Source organism: Ovis canadensis, chromosome 25, assembly GCF_042477335.2.
Source record: "Ovis canadensis isolate MfBH-ARS-UI-01 breed Bighorn chromosome 25, ARS-UI_OviCan_v2, whole genome shotgun sequence".
Taxonomy (NCBI): domain Eukaryota; kingdom Metazoa; phylum Chordata; class Mammalia; order Artiodactyla; family Bovidae; genus Ovis; species Ovis canadensis.
Window position 1 is genome coordinate 53,043,647 of NC_091269.1, and position 16,312 is coordinate 53,059,958.

Below are 16,312 nucleotides of genomic sequence, written 5' to 3' on the forward strand. Positions count from 1 at the left end.
TTCATGGGGTCGCAAAGAGTCGAACACGACTGAGCAACTGAACTGAACTGAACTGAAAGTGCTATGAGAATATGAGCTATTAGACCAAGTTGAGTATATTCCAGGGATGGAATTGTTCAACATTAAGAAAGGCATCCATGTAACTCACAAATTTTATAACACGTTCAAGAATCTTAATAATCTTATAGATAAGTACAATCTTGAAGCCTTGAAGCTCATTCTTTTCCTCAAACTAATACACAGTCTCATAATTATTTACATATATTTTTCCTTAGAATGCAAACTTTCTGGGGTTGATTTAAAATATACTCCAAATGATTATTGCCCCTAGCTTTGTCATTAAAATCTGCTTAATTTCTGATTCACCACCACCCTGGCCATAGAGTGGTAGGTTCTTAAAATGAAAGGTAGGCAGTAACTTTTTGTCTTATTCTTTTGCATGTGTGGGTGGTAGAGAGAATGATGGTGCCCAGTGTGCTTCCAGGATGGAACCAGGTGGCCCCTATCACCCAACAAAGAAAATTTAACCTGAGATTGCACTTCCCACTCTTACTTTTCAGGTAAGTGGGGGTTCAGAGCTAGAGTTAACTTGACTTCTAAAAATACAGAAATGTTTCTTGAAACCAAAGCAGTGGAAACTCATGTTAACACAGTCATGATTTATTACACTTGAATCATCTCTGTTCAGTGAGGTGGGGTGGTTATGAGCACAAGCTTCAGGTCCAGGTAGATGAGTTTGAAACCAGCCTCTGCCAATTGCTTCATGTTTAAAAAAAGAAACTCAAAACATTTAACTTCTCTAAATTTCAGCGTTGTTATATAAAAGATTGGGGAAAATAATGCTCATCCCATGACACTGTGCGAAGATTAAATCACATAAGATGTTTTAGAAGTGCATGTCAAGGTGCTTGGTGTATAGTATGTGCTCAATAAATGGTGGTGTGACAAGTGGTGTGAACTCCTCACTGAGTTCTGAAGAGGTGGGGAATGTGTTCATCAGCAGGCAGTTACTTGGGTAATGTCTACGGTGGGGGTGAGATCTTCCTTAGAGGCGCTGGCTGACACCCCAAGACTCAAGGAAGTGGATAATACCTGCCAATCACTAGGAATAAATTGGCCTCCATCATGCTGGAGCACCACCTGACCCTCTGACTTCATGGAGAGCCCAACAAGATGCCTCCCCATAGATCTCAGGTTGATAGATAAACCCAAATGTATCCTTAGCTCCACATGTGTGAAATTTCCCAGAAGTCCACCTATCATTGTGCTTGAGCAGAACTGCTAAATCTTGATGAGGCTGGGCAAGCAGTGAGCTGCAAAGACAGAGTAGAGGGGGCCAGGAAGCAGGCACCCAGTGTGGTGCTTTGGAGGGAACCTTCATCTCAGGACCTTACTGTTGCCATCTATAAATAAAGGAACTGGACAAGAAGAGGAGGAAAGAAACCTCTGTCTCTTGCAGAAGGGCAAAGTTAGAGTGGCTGCCAAGAGTGCAATGCTGAGAAGGGGTTCTGGGGGAGTCAGACTGATTAGTGATCATTGGGGAGGAGTTAGGATCCACCCAGGAGTGGAGTGATCAAGAGTGCCTTCACTTCTGATAGCCACAAAGGGATTATAGCACCTGATCCATAGACCAGGTGGATTCCCAGGATGGAGGCTGAAAGGAAAGATAGGACTCTGTCCATCCTGTGGCTTTGGTGCCTGCTCAGAACTCACAGATGGCCAGTCGGTACTGCAGGCAGTTCTTGTCATTCCACTGACCATCTGTGTATATCTCTACACACTTCTCTTTACCCCGGCCCCTGGGCTCCCCTGGGTACCAGTTGGTATAATTCACAGGGGCTCCATCCAGGTAATAGAAGTCTCCAGCGGTGGGGCCTTCAGCCAGCCCCAGGTAAGCATAGGTGTTGTGCTTCTTCACGATGCTGGTAATGGCCTCATTCTCCTCCGGACTCCTTGGGGCAGCGATGTGTCCACCTGCTCTGGCACATAACTCTTTAATGGCATCAAAATTGAGTGACTGCCCATTGGTAGAGAAGACCTTCTCTCCCACTGCCAGCATGGACCCCTGCAAAATGAGGACTGACAGCAGAAGATTCCAGGTCAGGCCACAGACCTCTTTGCCTCCTTCCCTTCAGGCTCTCCACCTTTGTGTTCTCCCCAGTCTCTTTATCTTTGCCTGCCTCTGTCATCCCTCCTTCTTCCAACCCCAGTCTTTCTGGATTCTCTGCTATGCCCTCATGATTCTGTTTATTCCTTCACCCATTTAGCAATTACTTATTATTATGTGTTATAAACTGTGCAATTTCCTGGGAATCAAAGAAAGCAATATCGATAGGGACCTTGCTTCCCCAGGACATAGGGAACTAATTCATGTCTATTTCTCTCACCTCTGGCCGTTTAAGAACATCTAAAAAATGACTTCCACATCTACACTTGTTCATCAAGTCTCTAGATTCTGGAGCCTGGTTCTGAGGATGAGGAGAACTAATGGGAGACCCCCTACCATATAGAGCCCCAAGGGGGACCCCTTACCGCCCTGTGACTGCAGGACTTGATGTCTGATCTCATGGAGTGTGCCCTGGAGCTCTTCATCTAGATACGCTGGAAACCCTGTAGAGAAATCCCCGGCGAGATGAGAGGACCAACAGGCCAACAACAACCCCACTTGCTGCCAAGCAGATCTGAGATCAACTGCAAGCCTGGAATTCGGCCCTTCACTTGTCTAGAGCCACCACCCGGGCCCCCGGTCATAAGGGTCCACAAGGCCAGAGTGGGTTTCCGTCTTCCCTACACGCTTATCCCTTAGTGCCTCCTTGCACCTGCTTGCCCCTTCCCTGCTCTTCTTTCCTTCCATGTCCTTCCGTGGCTCTGTCTGTCCATATCTGTGGAGTTCTCTAGTTCCTGGGCAGGGCCCCTTTCCCACCCTCCATTAAGAGCAAATGTGGTTCTTTCTGTACTCTGATGCACCCTCATTGCTGCTATAAGGCATAGTAAGAAACCTAGAGCTCCAGAGGCCCCCTGGGCAAGCAGGGCCCCCAGTTTCATCATCTGTCTGCTCCTTGGTCCATGTGAGCCCACACACCTCAGCCCCAGGAAGGGCTTCCCCTCCTTCCATCGCTATTCCATTTCCCACACCTGATGTCCCGTATCTTCCTGGCAGCAGTTGTAATGCACAGAAAACTTTCGATTCCCACCAGACTCTGCACTTATGACCCACACCCCAAACACCTCCAGGATGCCCTTTGGGAACTTGAACAGTTTTGTCTGACCCCCATCATTCCTCATGTAACTGAACACATGGGCACGGTGTCCAGTTGCCTCTGCCCACTGGCCCCATCCAGCTCACCTGGAGGACCTCTCTCACCAGGCTCTCCCTTTTCTCCACGTTCTCCAGGGAGGCCAGGGGCTCCAGTCATCCCATCACGCCCAGGGAGGCCTGGCATTCCTCCAGGGGGGCCCATGGGGCCTGCAGAGAGAGGGGAGGAGGATGTATGGTATCTGTAACCCACAATGAGTTGGGGCTTAAGTGACTGGACCTCCATTTCAGCCAGGCTGACTTGCCTGTCCTTCCGCGGGCACTGAGGATAGACCATCCAGGGCTGTTCCAGTCTAAGGGTCCCAGGAAATACCCACCATCCAGCTGAGCATTGGACCCACCTGGGCAGGTGCTCCCCTTGAAATCAGGTCACTGTCCCCCAGCTCCCACTCAGTACCTGGAGGCCCAGGGTCTCCTTTGATACCATCTCTCCCATCTCTTCCTGGCAGGCCATGGGATCCGGGAGTGCCAGGAATGCCAGGGCTTCCAAGACAAACTTCCTTCGTGTCACACTCGAGGCCAGAAGCCACCATCCAGAGGAGCGTAAGGGTCAAAGAGCACAGCAGCATGGCGCCTGCTCCAGCGGCTCCTCCTGAGGAAGGGAAGGGCCGTGGCCCCGCTGAAGCATTTATCAGGGTTTCCCCTTGCTCTGCTTTGTCAAGATTCAGCACATGCTGGGGCCTGAGGGCTGGGTTGGTACTCTCAGGAGCTCTGGAAAGACCCAAACTATTCTTGGAAATGTCAGCATCATTTGGTACCTAACACGGTCTCATGCCCCATCCCCTTGGCTGGAGGTGGTATGGTACCTGGGCAGGTGAGGGGTTGTAAAGAGCTCTGGAGAGTCAGAGGACCTGGGTTCTAATAGAGTCTCTGTTCCTCACTGTGTACCCACAGGGAACTCTCTTGGCTTCCCCTAACACGTCTGTCCTGGAGGAAATCCTGGTCTGTACCTCCCAGGTTGCTGGGAGGAAGGAAGTGGTCACTCACTCACTCATTCTGTCTGTCCCTCGTACTCTCAGATGGCCTCCTTTTGAGTTGAGGGATCACAATCCTGAGGATGAGGAGAAATGACCAGGGCCCATGGCTCGGCCATTCCCAGTTGGTCAACAACAGGGAGTCCCCTCCTCCCTGCTCTGGTGTCCCTTTCTCCTTGGCAGGCTGTTTCTCCCCCTGCCCCAACCCTGCTGGCCCTGCTGAGTCCTTGGGGAGAAGGGACTTGGCCTAGGAGCACAGTAAAGAATGAGGATATCTGCAAGCCCATCATCCTGCACCCGTAGTTAGGACTCTATGGAATAGCTCCCAGTAGTACAGAGGAGGACCCTCCTCCCCACCTGACCCGTGGTGAAGCCTGTGCCTGCTGGGCCGGTTTGCCCTGGGGAAGACCCAGAGGATGGGGCTAAACTCACCTGCACGAACACAGCCCATGCTCCCTGCCTCCAGAGCAGTGTGGCCAGGCGGATGGTGCCATTTATACTGATGTAGGCCCCCAGGCATCCTCTCCAACCCGTAGAGACTCCTGTCACAAGGGCCTCTACACCAGAAGGGCCGGGCAGGAAGCCGCCATCTTGTTTACTCAGCATTTCCTCACAGGCACTCAGGCTGGAGAGGCACTTAGAAAATCTGCTAGCGAGAAACTCCAGGTCAGTAAGAAGGGAAATTTCCCATGGGCCGGAGGTCACCCGCTCTCCCTCCATCCATCCAGTTTCCCACGCAGTGAAGGACGAGAGCACTTACAAGGAGGCATGTGGCAAAGCAAGTCTCCTCCCTCCTGGGTCTCAGGTCCCTGGTCCTGGCTGGTGACATGTTCACACTCCTGGGATCACTACCCTCAAAAAGCCCACCAGTGGGAGAGAACAAACCAGGGCTGGACTCTTTTCCCAGGGAAGCAGAGAGACAGATCAGTGGTATAAAGGGTTGTCCGCTGGGGCCATTCCAGTTCCAGAGACTCTTTGGTCTTGGAAGCATCCTTGTGGCTCTAAACCACGCAGAGGTCATGTCTCGAGCCAAGGGATCATCAGACTGAGCTGGAACAAACTGTCTGTCAAGGGGCATGGCTCACTACTGAGCCTCCCAACTCCTGCTTCTGGGGTCTGTGGCTGAGTTGATGGGTACATGGTTCACTGGCACAGGTGATCCCTTGGCTGGGTCCCCACTCCTTTGCCTTGGCAGGCTCAGTGGTAGGGAGACAGGGCAGGAAGCCATATTTTCTGTCTTGACCATGGTGATGTCTAATGACTGCAGTGGTGATATCTTTAAGTAGTAGAATGACTTGTGAAGACAATGGAAGAGATTTCCTCTTCAAGCCACTAAATTAGGAGGGAATCTCTAACGTAGGATGGTAACAATGGAGAACCAAGACAGGAAAAGATTGCCATGCTTACCTGTGAGTGGTCTGAAAATCTTGAGATCCGCAGGGAGAGTGGGAGCCCAGCTAATGGAACTCCTCCCCTGGGAGCAGGAGGCCTGTCAGAGCTGATCTGGAGCTCTAAGTGCTTCCAGCTGCCCTGCTGCCAGCTGTCACATGCCTGTGACTCTGCCGGCATGGGATGGGGAGCCAGGGCCAGCACTGGGCTGGGGCAAGCTGGGTCCAGCTTAAGGACTTCAACTTGGCTTGGAGGGAGTGTGGTTCTTGGGGTGAAGGAACAAGAACAGGGAGAGTCTTCTTGGGAAGATCTTGAAGGGCCCTGGAGAAGGCAGCCTGGAGGTCAGGGCCATGTGATTGGTGTGGGAGAGGGTGGACTTAGGAGTCAGAAATACTCAAGTTGTGATTTGGAACTGCCACTCTTTATCCATGTGGTTTTGATCAGGTTATATAACTTCTTGAGCCTTTTTAAATTTTGAATCAAAATTAAATTTCCTATCAAGCCTATAGGAAAGATGCAGGGCAGTACAAATTTTTTTCTGAAACCATGACATTCCGTCACCCTAGTACCTTAATTTATGTTTTATACATAGATATTTTTCCACATAACCATCAAAATGAAGAAATTAGCACTGGTTCAGCTATTACTTTCATTAAACAGTGACAAGAGTATCATGTGGTGTTTTATTTCATCATTTAGGTCATCTGTTTAAGAAGTTACTTACATAACTTAATGCCAATATATAAAAGTGTGTCATAAAAATTCTAATAAAATCATGAATTAATTGTTTACCTGGCCTTACCTCTTTCTTTATCTCTTGTTCCATCAATTCTCCCTTCTGCAGCTTCTCAGAGGATGATGCTCCAAGTTCACAGAACTGAGTGCTGCTTTCCGTGTCTTTGATCATGATTCTTCTCTTGTCTGGAGTGTTCTGATTGTATTTTCTGCCACAAAAAAGTAGATGTCATACAATATTTGTCTCTGACTTATCTCACTTGGCTTCCCTGGTGGCTCAGAGGGTAAAGAGTCTGCCTGCAAAGCGGGAGACCTGGGTTCAATCCCTGAGTCAGAAAGATCCCCTGGAGAAGGAAATGCAACCCACTCCAGTATTCTTGCCAGGGAAATCCCATGGACGCAGGAGCCTGGCAGGCTACAGTCCTTGGGGTCGCAAAGAGTTGGACACAACTGAGCGACTAATACTTACCTCACTTAGCATAATGTCCTCAAGGTGTGTCCATATTGTTGCAAATGGCAGGATGTCCTTTTTCTCATGGCTGAATAATATTTCATGGTAGTATACACCACATCTTATTATCAATGGACATTTAGGTTATTTCCATACTTGGCTATTGTGAGTAATGCTGCAATGAACACGGGAATACCGATATCTCTTGATAACCTGTTTTCGTTTCCTTTGAATATATACTCAGATATATACTTTGAATATATACTGAGATGGCTGGATGATCTGGTAGTTCTATTTTAAAATTTTTGAGGAGCCACCATACTGGTTCCCATAGTGACCAGACTGTTTACCAGTTTACAATCCCACCAACAGTGCACAAAGGAACAAATAATCTTTTTACTGTAAGTATGCAATATTATTACTCATTGGTTATCTGAGGTTCAGATGCAGTTGAGCATCTTATATTTTATCTGGCAACCCTCCCTGCAGGGACCTGGTCCTGCAGAGGTTGAACAGAGATCTCCTTTGGCTTTGCTGTCACCTCATGGGTATAATTTGGGACTGCGTGGTCAAAGTGAATCATCTTGGGCTCTGACCTCTATGTGGTTGGTGAGCAGGAGAGTGTGTGGGTTCAAATGAGGCTGCTATTTAAAACAAACTCCAGGACTTGCCCGCTGGACCAGTCGTTAAGACCTCATGCTTCCAATGCACGGATCGTGGGTTTGATCCCTGGTCAGGGAACTGAGATCCCACATGCTGTGGAGTGTGGCCAAAAAATAAAAAATAAAACAAGCCCCAGCTCTCCTGAAGTGGCAGGGGATACCCAGGAGCCAGGGGTGAGAATGCTCAGGGCTTGCTTCATGCCCTGCCTCCACCTGGACAAGAGCGACTCTCCCAAGGGAGTTTCCGTGGCTACATCAGGATGGCAGGCAGGGAAGTGAGATACGGTAGGAGAGAGAAAAGGAAAGGACCATGTGGCCAGAGTGCCTGACCAGCCTTCCGGGAACGAGTGTCCACCAAAGCAGAGATGTTGACCATGTGCAGAGGTTTCTCACGGAGTCAAAGAGTCCCTTTCTCTGGGGCAGTGGGCTTCAGACACCTTGCAAAGCACACATGCTCAGCCCAGAGAGGAGGCAGCAGCCAGGGCTCAGGCTCTGGAGCGTATTTACACGTGACTGCCTGCTGGAAGCAAAGCTGAACGTAGCCTGTGGGGTGGGCCAGGTGGACAGAGGGACTACCCCAAGCAGGTTGGGGTTCACCTCCCTGGGAAGGACGCAGGATGGGCTGCCCCTGGATCCCAGCCTCAGGGAGTCAGAGAGACTGTTGCCACCTACACTGTGACAGGCAGAAGACTTTCAACAGCCTGCAAGCTTCTTCACAAACAACACTTCAGTTTGTCCCAGGATCGAGGAGGCCCTGGTCATCAGAATCAAACACGCACATTAGCCTGTGCGCTGAACAGTTACAGGGTTCCGGGAGGAATCCCACACTCAGGACAACATGAAACTCTCTTTCCGCCCCTGATTTGCAGAACCACCAGCTTCCGATCTGGCTGATTCCAGCCTCATGTCTGTATTGGAGTCGAAGGGACTTTTCCCATCATGTATCTCCCCATGCCTCCCCCACATTTATTATATTCATTTATTACACTCACCCAGGCCCTCCACTGTCCCTCAGAGAACCTCGGTGCCCACATCCTGATACACAAGTGACCCTGTGTCAGCCTTGGCCTCCACCTGGGAGCCTGGCCCCAGAACAGCCTGGAGTTAGCAGTGTGAGTCTGCACAGAGCTCTCTAAAGAGGCTTGTTCTTTTGGGTCCTTCCACATAGTCCACTCTCCCGTGTGCAGTGCCCTTCGGCGAGCCCTCCTGTATTTAATCAACCTCTGATTACAGCAAGAATATCTCAGTACCTTCATCCTAGACTTTAGAAAACATTTCAGAAGAGCCCAAAGCCTCTGGACATGAACGCCCTGCAGTGCTTGTCCCAGTGACCCGGGATGTTGGGACAATGTCTCCTCAGGCCAAGAGGTGGGCCTAAGATCGGCGATGGTCTGGGTTTCATTTTCTAAAAGACCTGAATGTTCAAGAGGGGATGTTCTCTGGAGAGCTTTCAACTTAGAGCAGCTCAAAAATGGGGCTGAGAAGGAGGTCTCAGCCCCTCTTACTCTGCTCTCTCACAGCACCCTGGCAGGCAATCAGACCACAGGCTACCCCACCTCACTGAGCTGAAGAGATGATGAGACAAGAGTTCAGGCAGCGGTCCTGGCAGGGGGACAGATGTGGGGAAAATCTGGTCCTCGATGGAGTGTCCCACGTCTGTAGGGAGCAGGGTCAGCCCCTCACACACTAGCCCAGTGTCTGCCCTCTGAGGGGGAAGCAAGGCTTCCCTGGCGTCTACATCACTCCTAACTCCACAGTCTTCTGATACCGCTCTGCTATGTTGCTGCTGCCTCCAATCCCTCCATCCCATGTACCGTTGGATTCACTGCCCCAGGAGAAACTGACTAGGAACAAGTAAAGACTCCAGACTCCAATCAATATGTATCTGAAACAGCTTCAACCAAACACATTTTGGTTTACCGGGAGATGGTGTTAATATGAAAATTATGACTACAAGCATAAATGTAAAAAACTGAATTTATGCTTCATATATGACCTGAGCCAGGGGAACTCAGCCTGCTGCCAATTGAGCACAGCCCCATCCTCTGCCAGAGCTGGGACTCCCCTAAGCTACATGGAAGTGAAAGCATTTCTATTAGTCGCTTAGTTGTGTCGGACTCTTTTGCGACCCCATGGACTGTAGCCCGTCTGGCTCCTCTGTCCATGGGAATCTCCAGGCAAGAATACTGGAATGGGTAGAGTGGATAGCTACATGGCTAAGCCCCAACTCAAGACCAGAGGGCACACACTGGCCGTGGCCCCCACACTGCCCAAGGCCAGGAGCCAGGTCTGCAGGGACATTCAGAGAGGCGGGGCCTTCAGGAATCCAACTATGGCAGGTGACCCCTGCAGGGCCACTGGCCACCAGCTATGTCTGCTTCCATAAAAGAGCCTTGTCTCGGCAACCCAGCAGTCCTGTCCTGGGGCTGTGCCCTCTGCCACGGCTCTGTCTGCCCACAGCTCTACAGATATCCATGGGACAAACAAAGATTCTGCATGAGATCCCAGCTGGCCCAAAGACCAACAGGGAGGAGGAGAAAGAGCCTGCGCCCAAGAAGTGCATAAGAGTAGGCTGAGGATAAGTGTCTTGGATAAACACGAACCAGGGAAGGGAACAGTGAACTAATCAGAGTCCCACAAAGATGCAAGCTACACCATGGATGTAGAGGAAACCAAGTGGCCAGGAGAGCGTTGTTCCATAGCCCCAGAGAATCGCGGAGAGTTGGCTGGATTGGGAGACACTCATGAGAGGGACAGAGGGCCCAAGGAGGGAAGGAGGCCAGGTTGGTGCACGCAATGAAAGGTCGGGGGGCGGCAGGACACAGTGCCACACACTCTCCTGCTTGTGCCCAAGTCTCACAATCCTGGGGAGATCCTTACTCAAGAAGCCCCCTGGTTCCCAGCTGTGCCCTTGAGGCCTGGCTCGCTGCAGGGTGGGGGATGATGGTGCCTGGGGCAGGGCCTTCAGTGTCCTTGATCAGGCCTTCCCTTTGCCTTCTAAAGTCTCCTGAAGAACAGATGCGAAAGTTGGACGGTCTGTGTGTTCCATATGGATTCCTGAGGAACCTAAGGATCAGGCTCTCGTGTGCATAGTCCCTCCCCCTGAGGAAAAGGACTTGCTCCAGAGATGGAATGTTAAGAAAATGGTTCTGACTTCTCAGGGCCTGTGAGTGGTGTCTGTACCTACAGAGGTGGAAGGTGATCCCTGAGCCTTAAGGCTCATCATTCCCAATAGAATTCACAAGAGGGAGCCCACAGCTCAGTTTAGTTCAGACGCTCAGTCCTGTCCAACTCTTTGTGACCCCCTGGACTGCAGCCAGACTTCCCTGTCCATCATTAACTCCCGGAGAACTCATGTCCATCAAGTCAGTGATGCCATCCAACCATCTTATCCTCTGTCATCCCCTTCTCCTCCTGCCTTCAATCTCTCCCAGCACCAGGATCTTTTCAAATGAGTCAGTTCTTCACATCAGGTGGCCAAAGTATTGGAGTTGCCACTTCAACATCAGTCCTTCCAATGAATATTCAGGACTGATCTCCTTTAGGATGGACTGGTTGGATCTCCTTGCAGCCCTAGGGATTCTCAAGAGACTTCTCCAACACCACAGTTCAAAAGCATCAATTCTTCAGTGCTCAGCTTTCTTTATGGTCCAACTCTCACATCCATACATGACTACTGGAAAAACCATAGCTTTGACTAGATGGATTTTGTTGGCAAAGTAATGTCTCTGCTTTTTAATATTCTGTCTAGGTTGGTCATAACTTTTCTTCCAAGGAGTTAAGCGTCTTTTAATTTCATGGCTGCAGTCACCATTTGCAGTGATTTTGGAGCCCCCCCAAATAAAGTCTCTCACTGTTTCCACTGTTTCTCCATTTGCCATGAAGTGATGGGGCCAGATGCCATAATCATAGTTTCCTGAATGTTGAGTTTTAAGTTTTTTGACTTTTTCTCTCTTCTCTTTCACTTTCATCAGGAAGCTCTTTAGTTCTTCTCTTTCTGCCATACGTGTGGTGTTACCTGCATATCTGAGGTTATTGGTATTTCTCCCGCAGTCTTGATTCCAGCTTGTGCTTCATCCAGTCCTGCATTTCTCATGATGTACTCTGCATATAAGTTAAATAAATAGGGTGACAACTTACAGCCCACGGCTATCCCATAGGAAATGTATGGGTCAGCTCTGCCCTCTGGTGGCTGCAGGAAAAATTGCAGTCAAATGAGCCGATCTGAAAACAAACGTCGCACATCACTCTCCCTGTTCACTCATTCCACCTTCACGAAGGGCTGTTTTATTTCAGGGGTGTTGATAAGTCCTGACAATCCTCTCACTCTCCTGGCTCTGCCATGAGGATCTGCTTTCCCCCTGACCTAGCCTGATAGAGTCTTCACCCTTGCACGTTCCATCCCTCTTTCCACAGAGGCTGGCTCAATGCTGTCCCTGGAGAAGGTGGATGTGAAGCAGTGTCCACTCCTGAGCACCTGTTAGGTTTTTCTACATCCACCGTATCCTTTGCAGAGCCCATCTTTACTCCCTTAAATAATAGAGGAACTGAGGCTCAGTGAGGCTCCATAACTTACCAGAAGTAGCACGGTCTGCAGGGCCTAGAGTCAGGTTTGAACTTCTTCCCATCTGATCTCACAGAATCCTGGGCAAAATTTCCCTGAAGATCCAGTGCATCCTTTGCCCACAGGCTTAGGCTCTGGATGGACTCCTCTTGGACAGTCACTCTGCAAGGTAGACCTTATCCAAGCCTCAGGTCCCAGGACTGCTTGCTGTATCAGCCAGAAGCTCCAGCCTTGCTCTTTGCCTAGAATCCACATCCATCCCGAGCATGTTTGATCCTGGATCAGCTAGACTACTGGGCGCAGCGACTCATGCCCCAGCCTCCAGCCCCAAGGCTGCTGCTCCAGATCTTGGCTCAGGCTGCTCCTAGGCCTTCAGCAGGCGCACAGCCAGCGGTGCCATCAGGGAAGGCTCTTCACTCTTCGATGAAAAAGCCGAAGGCCTCCCTGGCCCAGAAGCCCTGGAGAGGTGGGAATCCCAACCTGCATGTACCTTGTGCAGCCCTAAGTAACTGAACTCAGTCCAGCCCTGGTGACAATCAGAGGGCGGCAGCCCTGCTAGACCACCAGGAGCCCCTGATACAACCTCTACTGTTCTCTTACCGCCCAGCCACACAGAAGCTTCAACAGAGAAACAGTGTTCCGATATGTCTAACGTCTTTGGTGGTTGAATTTCTCCCAGATAATAGTTAAGAAATAGTGAATTACATCAAATTTACCTTATTACATTTTCTAGAGATTAAAATATAATGGGAATCATTTTAAAAACCACTACCTGCTAAATACTATCCATAACTTTGTTTATAATACTACGGAGATGCAATATGAGAAGAAGAAAAAAGGACTTATGTAAAAGCAGTTCTTTAAACTAAAAACAAATATAGCTAATTCAAAAATACATTTGGACAAGGTGAGTTTTTACATTGGGCCTTGGGGTAATTTTGGGATTTGGATTAGCAAGGCCACCCGCAGGGGCAGAAAGCCAAGAGGTAATCCATTTCTACTTTCTGTTTGAGGGAATGCAAGGAAGACCCAGCCCCCAAGGGAGGACCCGGAGAACAATGACCCCTTGGTGAGAAGCTAGCTCAAGGGCCCACGCTGGCTTCCTGGAGGAAAAGAAGAGAACACCGTGCTGCCAGGAACTCCACAGGTGCATTCACAGGATGGTGTGGAGGACGAGAAGAGACTGCCTGGCAGGCAAGGAAGGGAGAAGAAATGTGTCCAGGGCTCAGAGAACACGTCCTCCCTGACAAACACTCCATCTGGATCATTAGATGCGTGATCCAAATCTAGACTCTCTGTGGTTTTTAATTAAACTAGAGTTGATTTATAATATTAGCTTCAGGTATATAACAGTGATTCAGTGTTTTATAGATTATACCCCATTTAAAATTAATATAAATATTGGCTATATGCCCTTGTCACCTGTTGAAACATAGTTTTTACCTCTTAATCTCTTGCCCCTCCCTCCTTCTCTACTAGTTTGTCCTCTGTAAGTCTGTTTCCTTGTTATACCGCATTTTATCAGATTTTAGATCTGAGTGACGACATTCAGTATTTGTCTTTGTTTCATTAAGCTTAATACTCATCAGGTCCATCCATGCTGTTGTAAAGGGCAGAATTCCATTCTTTTTATGATTGAATAAGCTTAGTCGGTAAAGAATCTGCCTGCAGTGCAGGAGACCCAGGTTCGATCCTTAGGTTGGGAAGATCCCCTGGAGAAGGAAATGGCCAGCCACTCCAGTATTCTTACCTGGAAAATCCCATGGACAGAGGAGTCTGGTAGGCTGCATGCAGTTCATGGTGTCACAAAGAGGCGGGCACAACTGACTAACACTTCACTTCACATTTTGTGAAATATATACGTCTTCTTTGTCCGTTTGTCTGCTGATGGACACTTAGTTTGCCCCGTATCTTCGCTACTGTAAATAATGCAGCTGTGAACGTGCATGCTAGCATGCTAAGTTGCTTCAGTCGTGTTCGACACTTCGTGACCCTATGGACTGTAGCCCACCAGGCTCCTCTGTCCATAGGATTCTCCAGGCAGGAATAGTGGAGTGGGTTGCCATTTCCTCCTCCAAGGGATCTTCCAGACCCAGGGCAGGTGGGTTCTTTACCACTAGCGCCACCTGGGAAGCCCCAGCTCTGAACATTAAGGTGCATATATCTTTTTGAATTCGTGTTTTTATTTTCTTCAGGGAAATACCCATGAGTGGAATTGTTGGATCATATGGTAGTTCTTTGGCACTGCCTTGCTTTGGGATTGGAATGAAAACTGACCTTTTCCGGTTCTGTGGCCACTGCTGAGTTTTCCAATTTGCTGATGTATTGAGTGCTGCACTTTAACATCTTTTAGGATTTGAAATAGCTCAGCTGGAATTCTGTCACCTCCACTAGCTTTTTTCATAGTAATGCTTCCTAAGGCCCACTTGCCTTCACATTCAAGGATGTCTGGCTCTAAGTGAGTGACCACACCATCATGGTCATCTGGGTCATTAAGACCTTTTTTGTACAGTCAGTTTTCATTCCGATGTCAAAGAATGTTAAAACTACCATGCAATTGCGCTCATTTCACATGTTAGCAAGGTTATGCTCAAATCCTTCAAGCTAGGCTTCAGCAGCATGAACTGAGAACTTCTAGATGTGCAAGCTGGTTTCCAAGAGGTAGAAGAACCAGAGATTAAATTGCCAACACGGATCATGGAGAAATCAAGGGTATTCCAGAAAAACATCTACTTCTGCTTCATTGTCTACACTAAAGATTTAGACTCTGTGGGTCACAACAAACTGTAGAAATTCTTGAGAGATGGGAATAACAGTCCTAACCACTAGACCACCAGGTAACTCCCTATTTATTCTTTTTTATTACAGCCATTATGACAGGTTTATTATATCTCATTGTAGTTATGATTTGCATCTCCTAATGTTTAGTGATGTTGAGCATCTTTTCATGTGACTGTTGGCCATCTGAATGTCTTCTTTAGAAAAAAAATACCTATTCAGGTATTCTGCCCATTTCTTAATTATTTGTTTGTTTTTATATTAAGTTACAAGAGATCCTGTCTGGCCTGCAAAATTTCTGCAGAAAAATCGGCTGACAGTCTTACAAGGGTTTCCTTATATGTGGACTGGTTCTTCTCTTGCTGCCTTTAAAATTCTCTTTAACTTTTTAAATTTAAATATCTTGGTGTAAGTCTGTTTGGGTTCATCTTGTTGGAGACCCTCTGTGGATAGGAGGGAGGGAAGGAAAAAAAGATAGGAAAAAGGAAGGGATGGTTAGGAGGGGGAGAGAGGGAGTGAGGCAGGAGGGAAGGAAGAGAAGGGGAGGGAGGAAACCACCATCTGCCATGCCTGACCACTCACACATTACTGTTCTCTCTCGTCTATAGCTTTCCCTAAGGAAAGCTTAAAATTACTGTCCATTGGAGTATCTGATTTACATAATTCAAAACATTTAAACAACAAAGTGAAATAGATGCAAATCTACATGCTAATGACATTAGGTCATCACATAAGGTTAAAATTCACCATTTTGGACGACAACAAAAACCTCAAAATTTTTTGAAAAATACAAGTAACAGAGATTATTTTCTGTAATTGCCTGTCAGAGAAACTAGAAACAAGTGAAAAAGTTGAAGCGGAAAATGATGTGGAAACTGTAGAACTGCCTCTGGGGTAAATTTTGGATCTAGAAGCCACTGGAATCTACCTGGAGCTCAGAAAGTTAGAAATGGAAAATGAAACATAAGAAAAGCAGAGAAACAGAAGTAAGGCAGAAACAAGTGAGATACCGTGGAGCTCATGACCGCGGGATATCTGGTGCCAAAACCAGAGCTAATTAAAGGTGATCTTCCTTCTTCCCTTCTCCCCCCACCACATTTTTTTTTTTTTTAGGGAGAAAGTTCCTAGGTAGGACCCTCAATCTTGGCCACAGGAGGGGGGCACTGCTCTTCAGAGGTGCGTGGAGGGAGGTGGAGGGGCCTGCCTCTTGGAAGGGGGCGCAGCCCTGGGGGAGGTGATGGGGAGGCAGCACTGTCAGCCTGGCCAGGGCTGCCCCCTGGAGCTGACTAGGAAACCCTCAGCCCAACAGAACAAGCCAACCAGCTTTACATCACCCACAAATATCAAGAGACCCCTACCCCACTGCACCCAACCCAACCTTCAGTCAGGAGGAGGGAGGTGTGCGCCAGTGATTGAGGTCAGGGACCCTGGAGGTGGTGGTGG

The 16,312-nt window shown here is 48.6% G+C and overlaps 1 protein-coding gene across 3 annotated transcripts; it reads right to left on the reverse strand.

Moving 5' to 3' along the window:
* Positions 1-644: 644 nt before the first annotated feature.
* Positions 645-7,541, reverse strand: LOC138430295 (pulmonary surfactant-associated protein A). 3 transcript variants are annotated; one of them, XM_069572407.1, is made up of 7 exons: positions 6,884-7,541; positions 5,051-6,623; positions 4,723-4,939; positions 3,714-3,908; positions 3,347-3,466; positions 2,533-2,610; positions 645-2,079 (listed from the first exon to the last, which is right to left on the reverse strand). In XM_069572407.1, exons 3-7 carry the CDS (start codon positions 4,808-4,810, stop codon positions 1,703-1,705), a joined length of 858 nt encoding a protein of 285 aa, XP_069428508.1. In that variant the 5' UTR covers positions 4,811-4,939; positions 5,051-6,623; positions 6,884-7,541; the 3' UTR covers positions 645-1,702. The 3 variants fall into 3 exon arrangements, with proteins under 3 accessions (XP_069428508.1, XP_069428509.1, XP_069428510.1); XM_069572408.1 differs by lacking the exons at positions 5,051-6,623; positions 6,884-7,541 and adding an exon at positions 4,308-4,367 and having other exon boundaries at positions 4,723-4,762; XM_069572409.1 differs by lacking the exons at positions 5,051-6,623; positions 6,884-7,541 and adding an exon at positions 4,304-4,367 and having other exon boundaries at positions 4,723-4,761.
* Positions 7,542-16,312: the final 8,771 nt, after the last annotated feature.

What these genes read in the sequence shown, in the direction of transcription:
- LOC138430295 (XM_069572407.1), bottom strand. Translation starts at nt 4,810, where the DNA reads ATGCCTGGGGGCCTACATCAGTATAAATGGCACCATCCGCCTGGCCAC. An exon ending in CATGGGCTGTGTTCGTGCAG is followed by an intron (nt 3,909 to 4,722) that starts GTGAGTTTAGCC and finishes TCCCTTCCTCAG; the next exon opens with GAGGAGCCGCTGGAGCAGGC. An exon ending in TGGTGAGAGAGGTCCTCCAG is followed by an intron (nt 2,611 to 3,346) that starts GTGAGCTGGATG and finishes ATTTCTCTACAG; the next exon opens with GGTTTCCAGCGTATCTAGAT.